Below are 13,505 nucleotides of genomic sequence, written 5' to 3'. Positions count from 1 at the left end.
GGCTACATGGAGCATCTGCTTCAGCACTTGAAATTTCCAGATGTCCATTCAATATGGCCATCTTCATTTTTCCTTCAAGTAAGTGAAACACAGGAAACCTATATTCAAAATTTCAGTGTACCTCTGTGTGAAGGGAAGTATTATTCTGAGTGATATGGTCCCACTAAGTGGGCCCTTGCTAGGCTTAGTGAAAGACTGAGCTACCAGTGTAGGTTAGGCTCTTCTTCCAGGGCAGTGGTTGCAGTTGAGACATTGAGTAATATGTGGCGCAATCTGAGAAGATTTGGGGGGGGGGGGGGGGGGGCGTGAAGGAAATTCCAGTAGATTTTGTTGGGGAAAAGAAGTAGAACTGTAGATGTGGGGAAAAAAAAAACAAACCATGTTATTTAGTAGATATGTAATTTTTAACAGTTATTTACAAATCACATATAACCAAATTATACAACCCAGTATATGCAACATGAAAAATTATTTATCAATGCCTTTTTTTTTTTGCTTGCACTATTTTATTTGTTTGTTTAAATCTGAAACTCAGTTTGAATATGACTTGTATTAGTACAAGTTTATTATAACCACATGTGAATGCTTATGTGAAAGTGCCAGCCCTGGTGGCATTATGATTGAGTGTCCTTAGAGGAAATAGGATAAAATATGTTTTTAGATACACTATACTCCCCATGAAGATGAAAACAAGCTGAAGAAGTCGTGGCAAAAATTGAACTTGAATGAAACGCATTTTAAATATCACCCATATAGTACAGCTCTTTTACAGATTCTTGGCAATAACAATGTAATTATGGCTAGGGTGGTATGAGCCATGCTCCTGTTAGCTTGAGATACTTCTTAAGGACACTCAGACTGGGGGTCTGGGCCCATGGCCTGGCACTTCTACGCTGTTTCTGTGCTTATACACTGAAGGTGCTGGTTCAGAGCAGCAGCGGTCACTGCTGGCCCTGTAGTTTTCTGAGAAATGAAAATAAGAAACCTTCACAGGAAAGCTATACCTTTCTGGAAAACAAGCAAGCCTCTGGGAAAGCAGCGAGATGAGAGGAGGTTTAATTTTTCAGTAAGAAGTTTTTTGTCAGACAAGCTGAGTTCTGTAGCTTTTCATAATGCCATCCCTCATGAAAGGCAGGGGACAGCTTCTGGGATCCTAAGAGATTTGCTAGTGCTTTCATAAAGTGAGCAGTCTGGGATTTTCAAGCTCATGGAGTTTAATTGCTTTCCCAGGAGGTACGGCTAAAAGGCCTAGACATAAAAGCTAACAGAGGTTTATCTACTGAAAAATGGAATAAATCTGCATGTGTAACTAACATCGTGCAGGCAAAAACAGTATGTGAGTTGAGTGATGACTTATGTGTCTGACTAAGAGGAATAAAGAAATTGCATCATCCAGACTTGATGACTGCGCCCCCAGAAAGCTACTTTTGATTCTGTAAGGTTGAACTGAAATCATGAAACAAATGGAAATTTCCCATGATTCATTTGACCACTTAATTTTAATTATTCCTAAATTTCTTGCAATGAAGCAATCTCTAATGCATTGCAACATACACAAATGTGTATTTTATAAACATAAAATCATATATCCACCTAAGTGTGCTCATATATTCCAACTGTTACACTTTCCTCTGTTCCATAAGAAGGTAAATTAGACATTTTTTTGCAGAAGAAGCAAACCCATAACTCTATTTATCTGCAAGTAACAATAAGAACTGATAGTTACAAAGATTATTTAACTATGGTGAATGCAGAGAAATTTATCAGGATCAATGTACATTACCACACTGCAACTAAATATATGAGTGTAAAAGAACTATGGCAGAGTATTAAGATCTAACAGAAAAAGGAAAAGAAACAAAAGAGAGAAAGAAAACGTAACTTTGGAGAAGTCCCAGACAGATTAGCATATATTCATGGAAAAAATTGCTCCAAGTCTCAAAGTATGTGTGAAATAAGAATTTGAAGAAACAATTGTGTGAGTACTTGTTGGGAACCCTGTTTATCCCAACAAAAATTACTTTACTGAGTATTAAAAAGTAAATCACATTTCAGATGCCTCTTCATATTGCTCTAGCATAAAAGTGACCCATTAAAATTTCGTCTTCATATTCTGAATTGCTTCTATACACTTCATTTACAGTAAATAAAACACATGTAGCAGGTTTATAACTGAGGCTATTAGTGCTGTATAAAGTGATAGCTGTTTGGTTGTTTCCTCTGAAGCAACACACACACACACACATCACTGCCAGGTGTATGTTCATATGGATAGCAGATGTGAAAATGAGAACTCCACTTATCATTTTTAGTATGGTTTCATAACAAAATGGACAAAGGATTGGATTGTCAGAGAGGCTATTTATTTTGAACCCTGAAAATGTTAACTCTTTGTTTAAAATTCCCCACATGCTGTTCGAGAGAGGAAAAAATCCCAATTCTGCTCATTTGCTCATTATTACAAGCTATTTGTCTGCTGCAATCTGCAAATTTATTTTCTGCTTATATATTCAGGATAATTAACTCCTGTTTTCTTACTATTTGTCCTTCACTTCAGTATTTTTGCACTGCTAATATCCAGATGAAGAAGCTTCACCTTCGTGTGCTCCAGAGGTCCTTTCTCACCCTCAAAACTCACATCTGAAAGAGCAACATTTGTGGTCAGGGCCTCCTAATGTTATTTGCAGGACTGATAAGCTAACCTGACAACTTCTGTAAGAAAGACCATACATTTGGAGTGGTAATCCCTTCACCTAATGTAAATGTATAACCTGAATGGAAACCCAAATTCTCCGTTTACTTTTATGGTAAGAAATAGGCACATTTGTTGTGTAGTTCACTGTATTCTAAGACATCTGGAAACAGATGACTCAAAACCTATGGATGTTTTAAAGGCAATCTAATTTATTTCCTCAGTCGTATGTGAGCAGAGGGGTGAGTGTCCCATTGCAGTGTCTCTTTCTCCCTCATTTCTATCTTTGTAGAGTACGATGTGCCTTCTCCAGGAGTGCTGCCTGCGGCAGATCAAATACTGAGGAGGCAGGACTGAACAATTATTTGCATGAGAATAGTCATATTCAGGTCATTTTTTAGAATCCAGAAGACTGCAACAAAAGGAATTATTCTAGTGGAGATTAATGAAAGGTGATTTTCCTTTGGAATATGTGCGATAAGGCAGTAATCACAGATGATGCTCAGAACAATTAAAAAGAAGTGGGATGGTGGGGTATTACTCCTATGGAAACAGTAAAGCAAGTGAAAATACAACAAAAAAACACCAATGTATCCTTAAGTCCTACTTTTTGAGCTAACATGATTTCAAAATATCTTTCTGTGAAAACATTCAATAAAACAAAGATTGGCTTCTTTGTGAGAATTACAGGAAGGCTTGGTGAATTTTCTTTGGAGCATGAGATGCTGATGTTGTTGGTACAGGCTGGGGATAACCAGAGAGGATGTGTGAGCTTCCCTAAGGGAACAATAGATTATTATTTCCAGACAGAAAGACATGCTTCATAAAATAGTTTCTTGATATAACTGCTGATGAACCAGGTAGGCAATAAAAACACACGATGATAGGTAGGGTCTCAGGTAGATAAGAGCTGCTTGCAGGCTATTTGACAAAGGCAGATGGAAACAATCCACTGTAAATGATTCACTTACTGAGAGCAATGACAGTCTTCTGCTGAGAAATATTCTTGAATTTAGAAGGTAATCCTTTTGAATCTGTATTGCTTTTGGCACTTCCCCTCAGTCTCTGTCTGTCCTTTCTCACTGCATAACAGTACAGCATCTGCTATGTGTGCTAGGGCAGGTGCTTGAGGAGAAAAAGCAGCCCAGGTAGCTGGAAGAGAACAGCCAGGCAGAGCTGTAACCTTGGAAAACATTGAAACGATGGGCAGTCTGTGCTAAGACTTATAGGGCAGCTAGAAGTTGGTAGAGAATAGCAGTGCATCTGGATTCTTCTACCTTTGAATAGAAAACTCAGTCCTTTGTATGTAGCTAAGGATCCAGACTTAAAGAAGTCTCTTAAGTACATTTTAAAAGAAGGGTCTACGTCTGGGCTGATGATGGCCTTACTGCCTTGCTATTTATCTTCGCTCCTAACAGTTTGGAAGAACTTAGGTATGCCTCAATAGCTCAGACCCTATATACAGAGAAACTATGTTTCTACAGAAACTTGTCTTGGGGAAGCATGGATGCACAAAAAGAGGCCAAGCAACGCACTGGCTCTCACTCATCAGTTCATGTACAACACGGCTACAGCTGTAGTGATTACAAACCCATGTTTTTCTCATATAATCAAACAGAAAAGCTTGGAAAAACAGTCACTTTATTTTCTTCTTAGGCAAGGCGCAACCATAGCTCCAAGACCTGAGTGAACTCTTCTGCTTCTGATTGAATCTCTGTATAAAAATGAGTCATCTGGGTAAGGCACGCATGGTAGCAGGCAGCGGGTGAGCTCTGCACTGAGACAGAACTGCAGCGCTGCTGTGACAATGCTGTGAAATACCTCCTCGTGGAAGGGAGGGGGGCACAAACCATCCTGAAAAGCTGTTTAGTCTTGAAACAGAAAGCCAAATTCTTGTGTTAGATGTCTGGAAACAAGTTCATTGAAGGAAATGAAATTAGGTTATCAGCTGTCCTACGCATATCTATATGGTGGGATTTAGCAGATCAAGATCTGGCTTTTTATTACCTGTGTTACAAGGGTAGCTATTTTCCTAGAGTTGACTCAGTCCAGGAAAGCAGTTTCACTCAAAACCCTCCAGCAATGTCAGGTGAACAGACCTTAACGATCCTGCATAGTTTCTTAACGTTTCCCTTATTAATTAGTGAAATCACCTACCATTAACTTCAAAATAGGCCTGCTCCCATGTGTGACAGGAATTTTCCTAGTGATTACTGTGACAAGAGTCCTGTGAGCTCTCCTTTTGCCTGACACTTACAAACTTGTAAGTAAAATGTCATAGGTACAATGTCTACTGATTATAGCCAAGGAAGGACAGGTTAGATATTGCCTGCCACAGTTTAGTGGAATTGTGCAAACTCTCTGAGTTTCAATTAAGCTTATAAAACTAATAGCAGTAGAAAAATAGATAACAGACACACTGGTTTAGTATTTCAGCTGATCCCAAAAGAAAAGAGTTGAGAATTGCAATTTTCATGAAAGCGTTCTTTTTTGTCATACAATCAGGATTATCAAATAATTTCTTTATGAGGCTGTGCACTTCCTTACAGCTTCTAGATGCCTCCAAGTTGCAATCCTACAGGCTGCAGAAGAAAGTAAACATTTGGGGGAAAAAAAGCCCAGCCATGAGCTGGTAAACATGACATTCCTTTACAGTTTTGCAAACAGCATTATTCTTTAATTGCTGACAGATATTTCAAACTGAAATAGCACATCCAGGACTGGGAAATGTCCACATCCACTGGGACTGGTGAACTCCAATGCCTGTACGAGAACAATTGATTCTTTGAAGCCATAAGGGTAAGCAGCTCCTGTACCCCTTAGTTTGCACCTTCCTGTCAACTCCGTATCTCATCTCTGGGGCTTCAGGTTATGTTAGTAATTAATTTTTTAACTATACAGTCAATTTAAGACATCATCAATTCTTTCTCCAAAATTCCTTATGAAAGCCTTCTCTGAAGTCTCAGCTCTCATCTTTGGAACATGGTAAGACATCAGTTCTCTAGCAGGCTTAGCAGTGCTGGCATAAAGCAAGCCCATGGGCTGAACGCTTCTCATCTATTCATGAACAAGGTCTTTGGTGTTCCTTGAGTTTTTGTGCTTCCTTCATCACTATACTCATGGCACAAATCATCTTAGGGGTGTGGTCCCTGGTGGAATCACCAGTACCTCACTTTGGGCATGTAGCCTCTGCTTGTTCAGGGATAAGGGAAGTGTAACTCTAGCACCTGGGGTAGACGTCAACACAGGACAGAGTGATGGGGATCTTAAAATGTATGCTCATAGGCTTTTTTTTTTTTTTTCCCTCCTGTCAGAGTTAATTCTTTTGATCTTTATACCAGCCAGCCAGTGCTGAAAAGATGCTTTTAGCATGTATTTGTCTCTGAATTTACATCTGCTTTTAATTGGCACGCAGCCAGTCTGCCAGCTGCATGGGCATAACCAGCTGGGGAAGGTGACATGAATGGTCTGAAATAAACCATCCGAGTACAAAGTTTGTTAGTAATGCCTACAGGCTGAACGTGCTAATCTATTTATAGATTAATTGAATCAGTAAAGTCACCCAGCTCAGCCTGTATTTTTGCAGGCATTCAGTAATGCGCTATTCTGTCATTCTTACACTCGGCTTGAATTTTGCTCTGCTTCTTGCCCACCACCGTCTCTTTCCTGGTGGGTAGGGCTTGGTTTTGTCTGCTGTTTTTCTCACATCTGCAGATGACCTTTTAAAGAGGGCTACGGACATTAGCAATTTCTAGTATCCTCGTATTGAGATAAATCTGTAAAATACATTCATATGTTAAAAAAACAACTCACTTGTTAACGTAAGCAAATTAATGCTATTTACTTCAGTAATGTTCTCTATTCTCCATCTTTGAAGCGCAGAGGACACTCAAGGAACCTCTGTTAGTCACAGCTCTTTCACCACCCAGCTCCCATGGCCCAGAGCAGCTCCCTCTGTTATGGCAGCAGCACCTCTTCCCTCTGGCCCTAGCCAAAATGCAAGCTCATCTTTCCACATGGTGCTGCCAAGCATCTCACTTCAAGACCTTTCTTTGTTTGTCCCTAAAATACACAGATGGTACTGAGACTGTCCAGCTACTGCAGCATGAGAACGCTCTACATGAGCAGCAGTGAGGAACGTGCTGAAATTGAGGCAAGGGTAATCACTCTTCTTTCCATTGTAGGTAATATTTACCCTTATAGAGGTTGACAAGGGGAAACACAAGCCCCAGGAGTGACAGAACTTATTTTTCTAGGCTGACCATGGTGAAACTGTTTCAGCAACTTCCAGGTCAAATACTGAATATTTCCTTAGTCCATTTGCCCCTGTTTTACTAAATAATTCCAAGCCGGAGGTAGGAAGCACATTTTGGATTTTTCTGTTATCTGTGTGGATGCAAATGCAGTATTTTCCACAAAGATGTTCCATTAACCAGTCACAGGTGTTAGATGATTCAACTTAATAGCTGCTATTTCTATTTATTTACAGAAAATAATTTCCTGTTTTTACTTAATTTTAGTTGTTACTGTAATACTATAATGAATAAGTTTCTGTAGTGTTGCAATTTATTATAATTGTAATAAAAAAAACACATACATGTCCAGCCCAAAGCAACAATCACTCTTTTCTTCCCCCAGAATTTTGGTGGATAAAGCAGTAAGATATTTTTCCCCTAAACTGAGAATCTACTGCTTAACTCCAGTGTAGAAACAAAGAAAAAGGGAATGTAACAGCGAGTCCACTCCAAAGCAGCCATCCTAGCTCTCTCCTATAAGACTTTTGAAGCAACCCCGATGACCGCAATTGGAAAGTACAAAAGACACTGATAAACTATATAAAATATACCAATATATGGAAGGTTTTCCACTATTGCAATTATTATCTGAAATACAATATTGAATCCTCAAAAAATGTGTGGAGTAATATCAGAAGTAGGGCAAGAAGTGGAAAAAACAACCACTTCTCTCTAGTGAGATACAAATGCTTTTATTTTGAATGTGATCTGTGAGAATCAACAGTTCTTCGATCATCTAGAAAACTTCACGGCTGCATCTGGTTGGTGGAAAAAAAGAAGAAACAGAAGCAAGCACAAGCAGCCCTTCACTTAGCATGACAGTTAGCCACTGCCACTCTTGTGGGCCACCCTTGATCTGTGCCAACTCATGCAGGCCGGAGTTTGAGGGGACAGAAAGATTTGGGTGCCCCACCTGAATTGGTGCACTGGATCAGACTGCTCCAGGTCTGGCTCCCTTCAGATCACACTACCCCCACAAAAGCCCAGTCTCTGGCATGCCACGTGTACCTACTAACTATGGGCATGCACTGTTTATTCCACTAGGTACGTAGGCCAAAGACTACACCAGGTGCAGCAACAAAGCCACACCACATGGCCACTGTTCCATCAGCAGAGATACAGCCAACATGACTTCTCTGTCAGCTTTTCACATCTTCCCAGAAAAAAAAAACAAACTAAAAAAAATCAACTAACAGCACTAATTAGAGACATGTGCATTTACAAGGGCATAATAGTGTCCTTCCTTTGCCAGCAGCTGGCTGTGGGTGCCCTGCTCCACCACCCTGCCGTTCTGGATCACTGCGATGATGTCTGCATTCTGTATGGTTGTCAGGCGGTGTGCAATTACAATGCAGGTTCGACCTTGCCGGGCATTATCCAGAGCTTTCTGAACAATCTGCAGACAGATATGAAAATGCTGTTAGCACTTATAGAGCCTCAGCTGTAAGAAACATTTCATTTCTTACTCTTATTATCACCTGAATACACTCTTCTATAAAGGAAGTGCATTGACAGTTGGTTTCTTAGACATCCAGGTTGTGTCAGAACACAAATTCAGTACTTACTATCAAATACAACTAACAGAAAAACCACAGCATATAACCTCTCTGAGGTGTTTTTTGACATTTTTCTTTTTTCAAAAGCTTTTTTAATAGATATGCACAGCTTCCTAACGTATTTAAATTCACAGCTTAAAATGGAAATGCTATGGTGATACACCTGCCTGTTTTTTCCTCCACAGCTGAGCAACTGCAACACTTTATGCTGATTTTCTTAAAATTTTATTCTAAGGAAAAGCAATTAGCCACATATATAGCCATCAGTAATTCACATGATGATCATTACTCACCTTTTCACTTTCTGTGTCAAGTGCAGAAGTAGCTTCATCTAGAAGCAGAACGGCAGGATTACGAACCAGAGCTCGGGCAATCGCTATTCTTTGTTTTTGACCTCCAGAAAGTTGTGTTCCTTTCTCACCCACCCGAGTGTTATATTTCTGGATGTTTGAAGGCGAGGAGGAAAAAAAAAAAAAAAAAAAGGCTTGAGAATGCTCTTAGAGAAAAGTGAAGTTTCACATGCAGCTATAAAAATAATTAGGTTAGATTCATGAAAGAATAGTGCAAATGGTTTTAAGACTAGAGCAGCTCTTGAATGGTACTGCCTGTGATACAGTGTTAAGGTGTCCAGACATCTGTCCATCACTGTATGACCACAAGAGTAATGATATATTTAATGTTTCCTGACACATACGTCAAGGACTCGATCCTGTGTTACTCGTGAATAACTGAAGAATCCCAAACATTATTAGTAGTGACAAAAATAGTGTTTTCCAGCATCGTTACATCATTTTCAGTAATGCAGAACTACAGTGAAAACAAACCATCAAAGCATTCTTCCTTGTTAGAACCAATTTCTTTGCAGGCATGAAGGTTAAACGTCACACCACTCCCTTTTGATTTATTAACACGTAGTATTTTAAGAAACACTCCCTATGCATGCCCATCCAATTAGAAATAAAACATTTAGTTTTATTGAAGTATTACAGGAAAAAATCTTAAAGTGATTTGAGGAGTTTCAGCTACAGAAGGAAAAATAATATTAATAAATAAGGATATGAGGAAATGCTTGTATGGTGTCCTCATTTTTTTCCACTCATTCTGCTTTGTCTACCATTACATTCATTGGAGCATTGACTCATCTGAACAATCTAACAGGGATTTTAAACAACGCACAATTTGATATTTTAAAATATCAGTTATCTTTAAAATATATTCCTCATATAAAGGAAATATAACTATACGTTTTCATTTTGATCTTTGTAAGTGCGCATTACCCAGATCTCTCCATGTCACTCCAAACATCTAAAATGCACTGTGAAGAGAAGACTGCTGTTTCTCACCTCTGGCAATTTGTCAATGAAGGCATGAATATTTGCTGCTTTAGCTGCCTCTTCAATTTCCTCCTGACTAACAAGCCTACTGTTGTCTCCATATTGAATATTTTCAGCGATGCTGCAGTCAAACAAAATGGGCTCCTGTGACACTAGACCCAGCCTGGACCTCAGCCATTGTAAATGCAAAGACTTGGTATCAAATCCATCTGCTAACTAGAAAGAGAAACAGAAAAAATGATGCCAAATTGACTACAGAGCTCATCCACAGATACGTAACATAAACAGGAAACAAACTGTACCAGGAAACCTGTTACATGTTAAAATTATTTGAAATGGAACAAAAACCAGAAGTATGGATAAACATTTATTTTCATTATTTTTTAATTTCATGTGTTTTTATTTTCCAGCAGATAGAAGCATGGAGCACATATCACAGGCTGTTCCTGCAATCCTTCTAGGCCTGCTAAAACCAGGCCATCCCTAAGAAGCCAAATCAACAACACAGTCTCAGCTGTGGTCCTTTAACTCAATCTTAAAATTTCTAGTAAGGTTTCATCAGACTTTGATACACATTAATAGTCAATACATCAAAAAGCCTCTTGCACCCTTCTGGCAGTGACACATTGTCATGCTGTGGGATTACGTTTGTACAGTGTGAAGAACGCATCTTTGTCTCTAATGTGTGAATTCATATTCTCAGATGACCTGCACACAGTCAAGCAAGTGACACAAGCTCTCTACTCCAGTGTGACCAGGCAGTGAGCAGCTTTGAGGAGGCAACGTAGCATAAAACCATCATTCCTGGTGGTGTACAAGCACCCTGTGCCAGCATACTGTGCCAATCCCACACATTAGCCACACGTGCTAGTGATGGGGCAGGCAGCAACAGTGATCTGGAGGCTGTATACAGCTGCAGCCTCAGTAACCCGCACTTCATTTATGAGGCATCTCTCCAGAGGTATTGTCAGGACCATTTAAGACCCCTGAGACCCTAGAAGATAAAAAGAGTTCTGTAGATTCAACAATTATGAATAGCCACACAAGTCTATTTTACCACTTGTCCTTCCACAGGATCATAAAATCTCTCCAAGAGCTGAATGGATGTGCTTTTGCCACAGCCACTGCTTCCTACTAATGCCAGAGTCTGTCCTTTGTTAACCTTCACATTAAGTCCTTGCAAAACTTGAACTTCTGGTCTTGTTGGATATACAAAATGGATGTTTCTGAATTCAATGTTGCCTTCAAAATTACTCTGAAAAGTAACAGAAAGTTCATATGATTATATTAGCATTTATTAGCTTTAACTAAAATAAGTAGACAAGGCTTACAAGTGTTGAATGAGAGAACCGACAGAGAAGTTTGGGATGGTGATTTTGAAACAGCTTTAGTTGTTCTTTGCAATTACATATTGGATCAAGTTTAGTATTGTTATTTATAGGATTATCTCTAGTTGCAAATCACTAGATCCTTCTGGAGTAACAGTCCTGTGCATTTCTCTATTTATATTTACTTCAGCATTCAAAAGGACAATCTTTACACAAATAATGTTTTCCATTTGTTACACACCTAACTGAGGCACTTTTCCTGGTATGATCTATCACATTTGCTTTCCTGATCTCACACTGCAGGTAGCACGATTTGCATGAATACATCAAAAGGTCAAGATCAGACATCAAGGTAAGAAAGGTATATTCTTTAGTAGGTAATTTACAGGCATGTAGGACAAGCTGGTGTTTTGAAAAGCAACAGCAGTTATTAATCAGCCATTCTAGACAGGCAGATCTCTAAGCACAAGTTAAAGAAGGGGGCAGGCATTCAGACCTTGCCTAATAGTCTGCTTCCCCTTGGTAGGAGCCAGTCCCACATAAAAACTAGCAGCCCTTCTAGGAACACTAGCACAACAGCTAAATTAAGGGGCTCAAGTCTTTGCCTTGAGCAAGTGACAAGCACTAGTTTTTGAGTCCAGTCTAGACTACACATATTTCTACTCAAGTTTTATTTTGCCATGGACTTTCTGCCAAATTTTTCCAAGTCTGTGCCTGAGAGCTCTGTTTCAAAAAAGATACATAAAGATCATAACTAAAAGGGTTGAAAATCCTGTGTAAGATCTTAAAGTTATGGAAAGTGGATTACAGTTTCCTGAGCAGGGGCTACTGTCTAACACCTGCAAATGAGATAATTTTAATCTGTATGCGTAAATGTAATCCTTCCACATCACATCAAATTTCAGCAGAAAATGCTTCCAGTTTATTTGCCAAGATCAGCTTCCTTAATGACAACGTTGGTTTAAAGGTGAGACATTTTAAACCTCTGGAGTAAAACATATTATTCATTAGGTTAGTTTTGAGTTCCCTAGAACACATTGACTCTTGTAAGAGTTTCCACAGTTGTGAGAGGATGGATTTTGGCAAAACTGTTCTTCTGACAGAACTACTCTCCCGCTTATCTGCAAAAACAGTAGTAAACTGCACTTGTATTTCATTTCTCCTGTAAACCCTTACACAAAGGCAATGAATTGTGAACTGACATTGTTAATGTTTTCCTGAAACCATTTAAAATGTAGGGCAGTTGAATGAAAAATCATTTTTAGACTCATTCAGAGCAAAACCACATTTAAGGCTACACACAGAATGTCCATTAAGAAAAAAAATTAGCAAGGCAGTAACACTATTCTATACAGTGTCTGTCTTCAGTAACGCTCTACAAAACACGAGGCAGTGTGAATACAGTTGTAGATCGTAAACCATTACTAATAATGTCATTCAAGGTTTTTCTGAAAAAATCTCACCAATTTTTCACCTTCTTCACTGTAACTGTCAATTTGAGGTCTTCTATCCAAAAGATGAAAGATTCTTTGAGCTGAAATCTTAGCTTTGCCATAATCTGGTGCCAGGGAAGCAGACTGACCAACGTTCATGGCTGCAAATATGACAGAAGAGAAGACTCTAAAAACAAAAGATGAAGAATCACTTGTTTCTGGTGGAACATGCTGTTTTCTTCACATATAAAACAAACCTTCAAAAATAAAGTCCTTAGCCTCTTTAGATTATGTAATTAATTACTATTTTATAGATTAGTAGTAGTGTCACATCATTCTCTATACAAAACCCTCTGGCTGGAAGGAACATCAAACAGCGAAGACTTGTCCAGAGATGATGCACTGAATGTAGCCACAGGTGTGTATTTGGGCAGTGGAGCCTTTCTCCAAAACAGCCCTTCTACCCAAACTGCTCCCAGCCAGACTGCAAGTTCTGGAGTCTCCACATCCCATTACCTCTGTAATTAGATTAAATAAGCATGCATTGAAATCATTATCCCATATACCCATCTTTACCTTCACGAACGATACTCACATAAATACATTTTCAAAGTTGGTCAAACAACGAGCAATGAGCCACGCCCCAAATCTGAAGACTGCTGCGTTAACAAAGTAGTTTGCAGACTGAGCTATTCCATAGGTAAGTCCATATAAAGGGGCTTTTTTAAGAGAATCTCTGTGACAGGAAGAGATTTTCCATGAATAACTTGTAAAATAGAAAAAACAGACAGTGGCCAGGGGATGGCCAGATTTCTGGGTTAAAGTTTTCAAACAACACACTCTGACTCTAAAAGCATCCTATGCTGT

The 13,505-nt window shown here is 39.1% G+C and overlaps 1 protein-coding gene across 5 annotated transcripts in view; it reads right to left on the bottom strand.

Moving 5' to 3' along the window:
• ABCB5 (ATP binding cassette subfamily B member 5) overlaps positions 1,481-13,505 on the bottom strand; it is a 45,147-nt gene continuing 33,122 nt past the window's right edge. For 4 of the 5 annotated variants that reach the window (XM_021387604.1, XM_021387605.1, XM_021387606.1 and 1 more), the window contains 6 exons: positions 13,234-13,374; positions 12,669-12,825; positions 10,935-11,132; positions 9,887-10,093; positions 8,837-8,983; positions 1,481-8,383 (listed from right to left, as the gene is read on the bottom strand). In XM_021387604.1, the coding sequence (XP_021243279.1) occupies positions 8,186-8,383; positions 8,837-8,983; positions 9,887-10,093; positions 10,935-11,132; positions 12,669-12,825; positions 13,234-13,374 (1,048 nt within the window). In that variant the 3' untranslated portion in view covers positions 1,481-8,185. Of the gene's footprint in view, positions 8,384-8,836; positions 8,984-9,886; positions 10,094-10,934; positions 11,133-12,668; positions 12,826-13,233; positions 13,375-13,505 lie in introns of those variants that run through there. The other variant, XR_002435312.1, reaches the window with a different exon arrangement.

The sequence above is a fragment of the Numida meleagris genome, chromosome 2 (assembly GCF_002078875.1).
Source record: "Numida meleagris isolate 19003 breed g44 Domestic line chromosome 2, NumMel1.0, whole genome shotgun sequence".
Lineage (NCBI taxonomy): Eukaryota > Metazoa > Chordata > Aves > Galliformes > Numididae > Numida > Numida meleagris.
The sequence above is the reverse complement of the archived record's forward strand: the minus strand, read 5'-3'. Positions and strand labels throughout refer to the sequence as shown.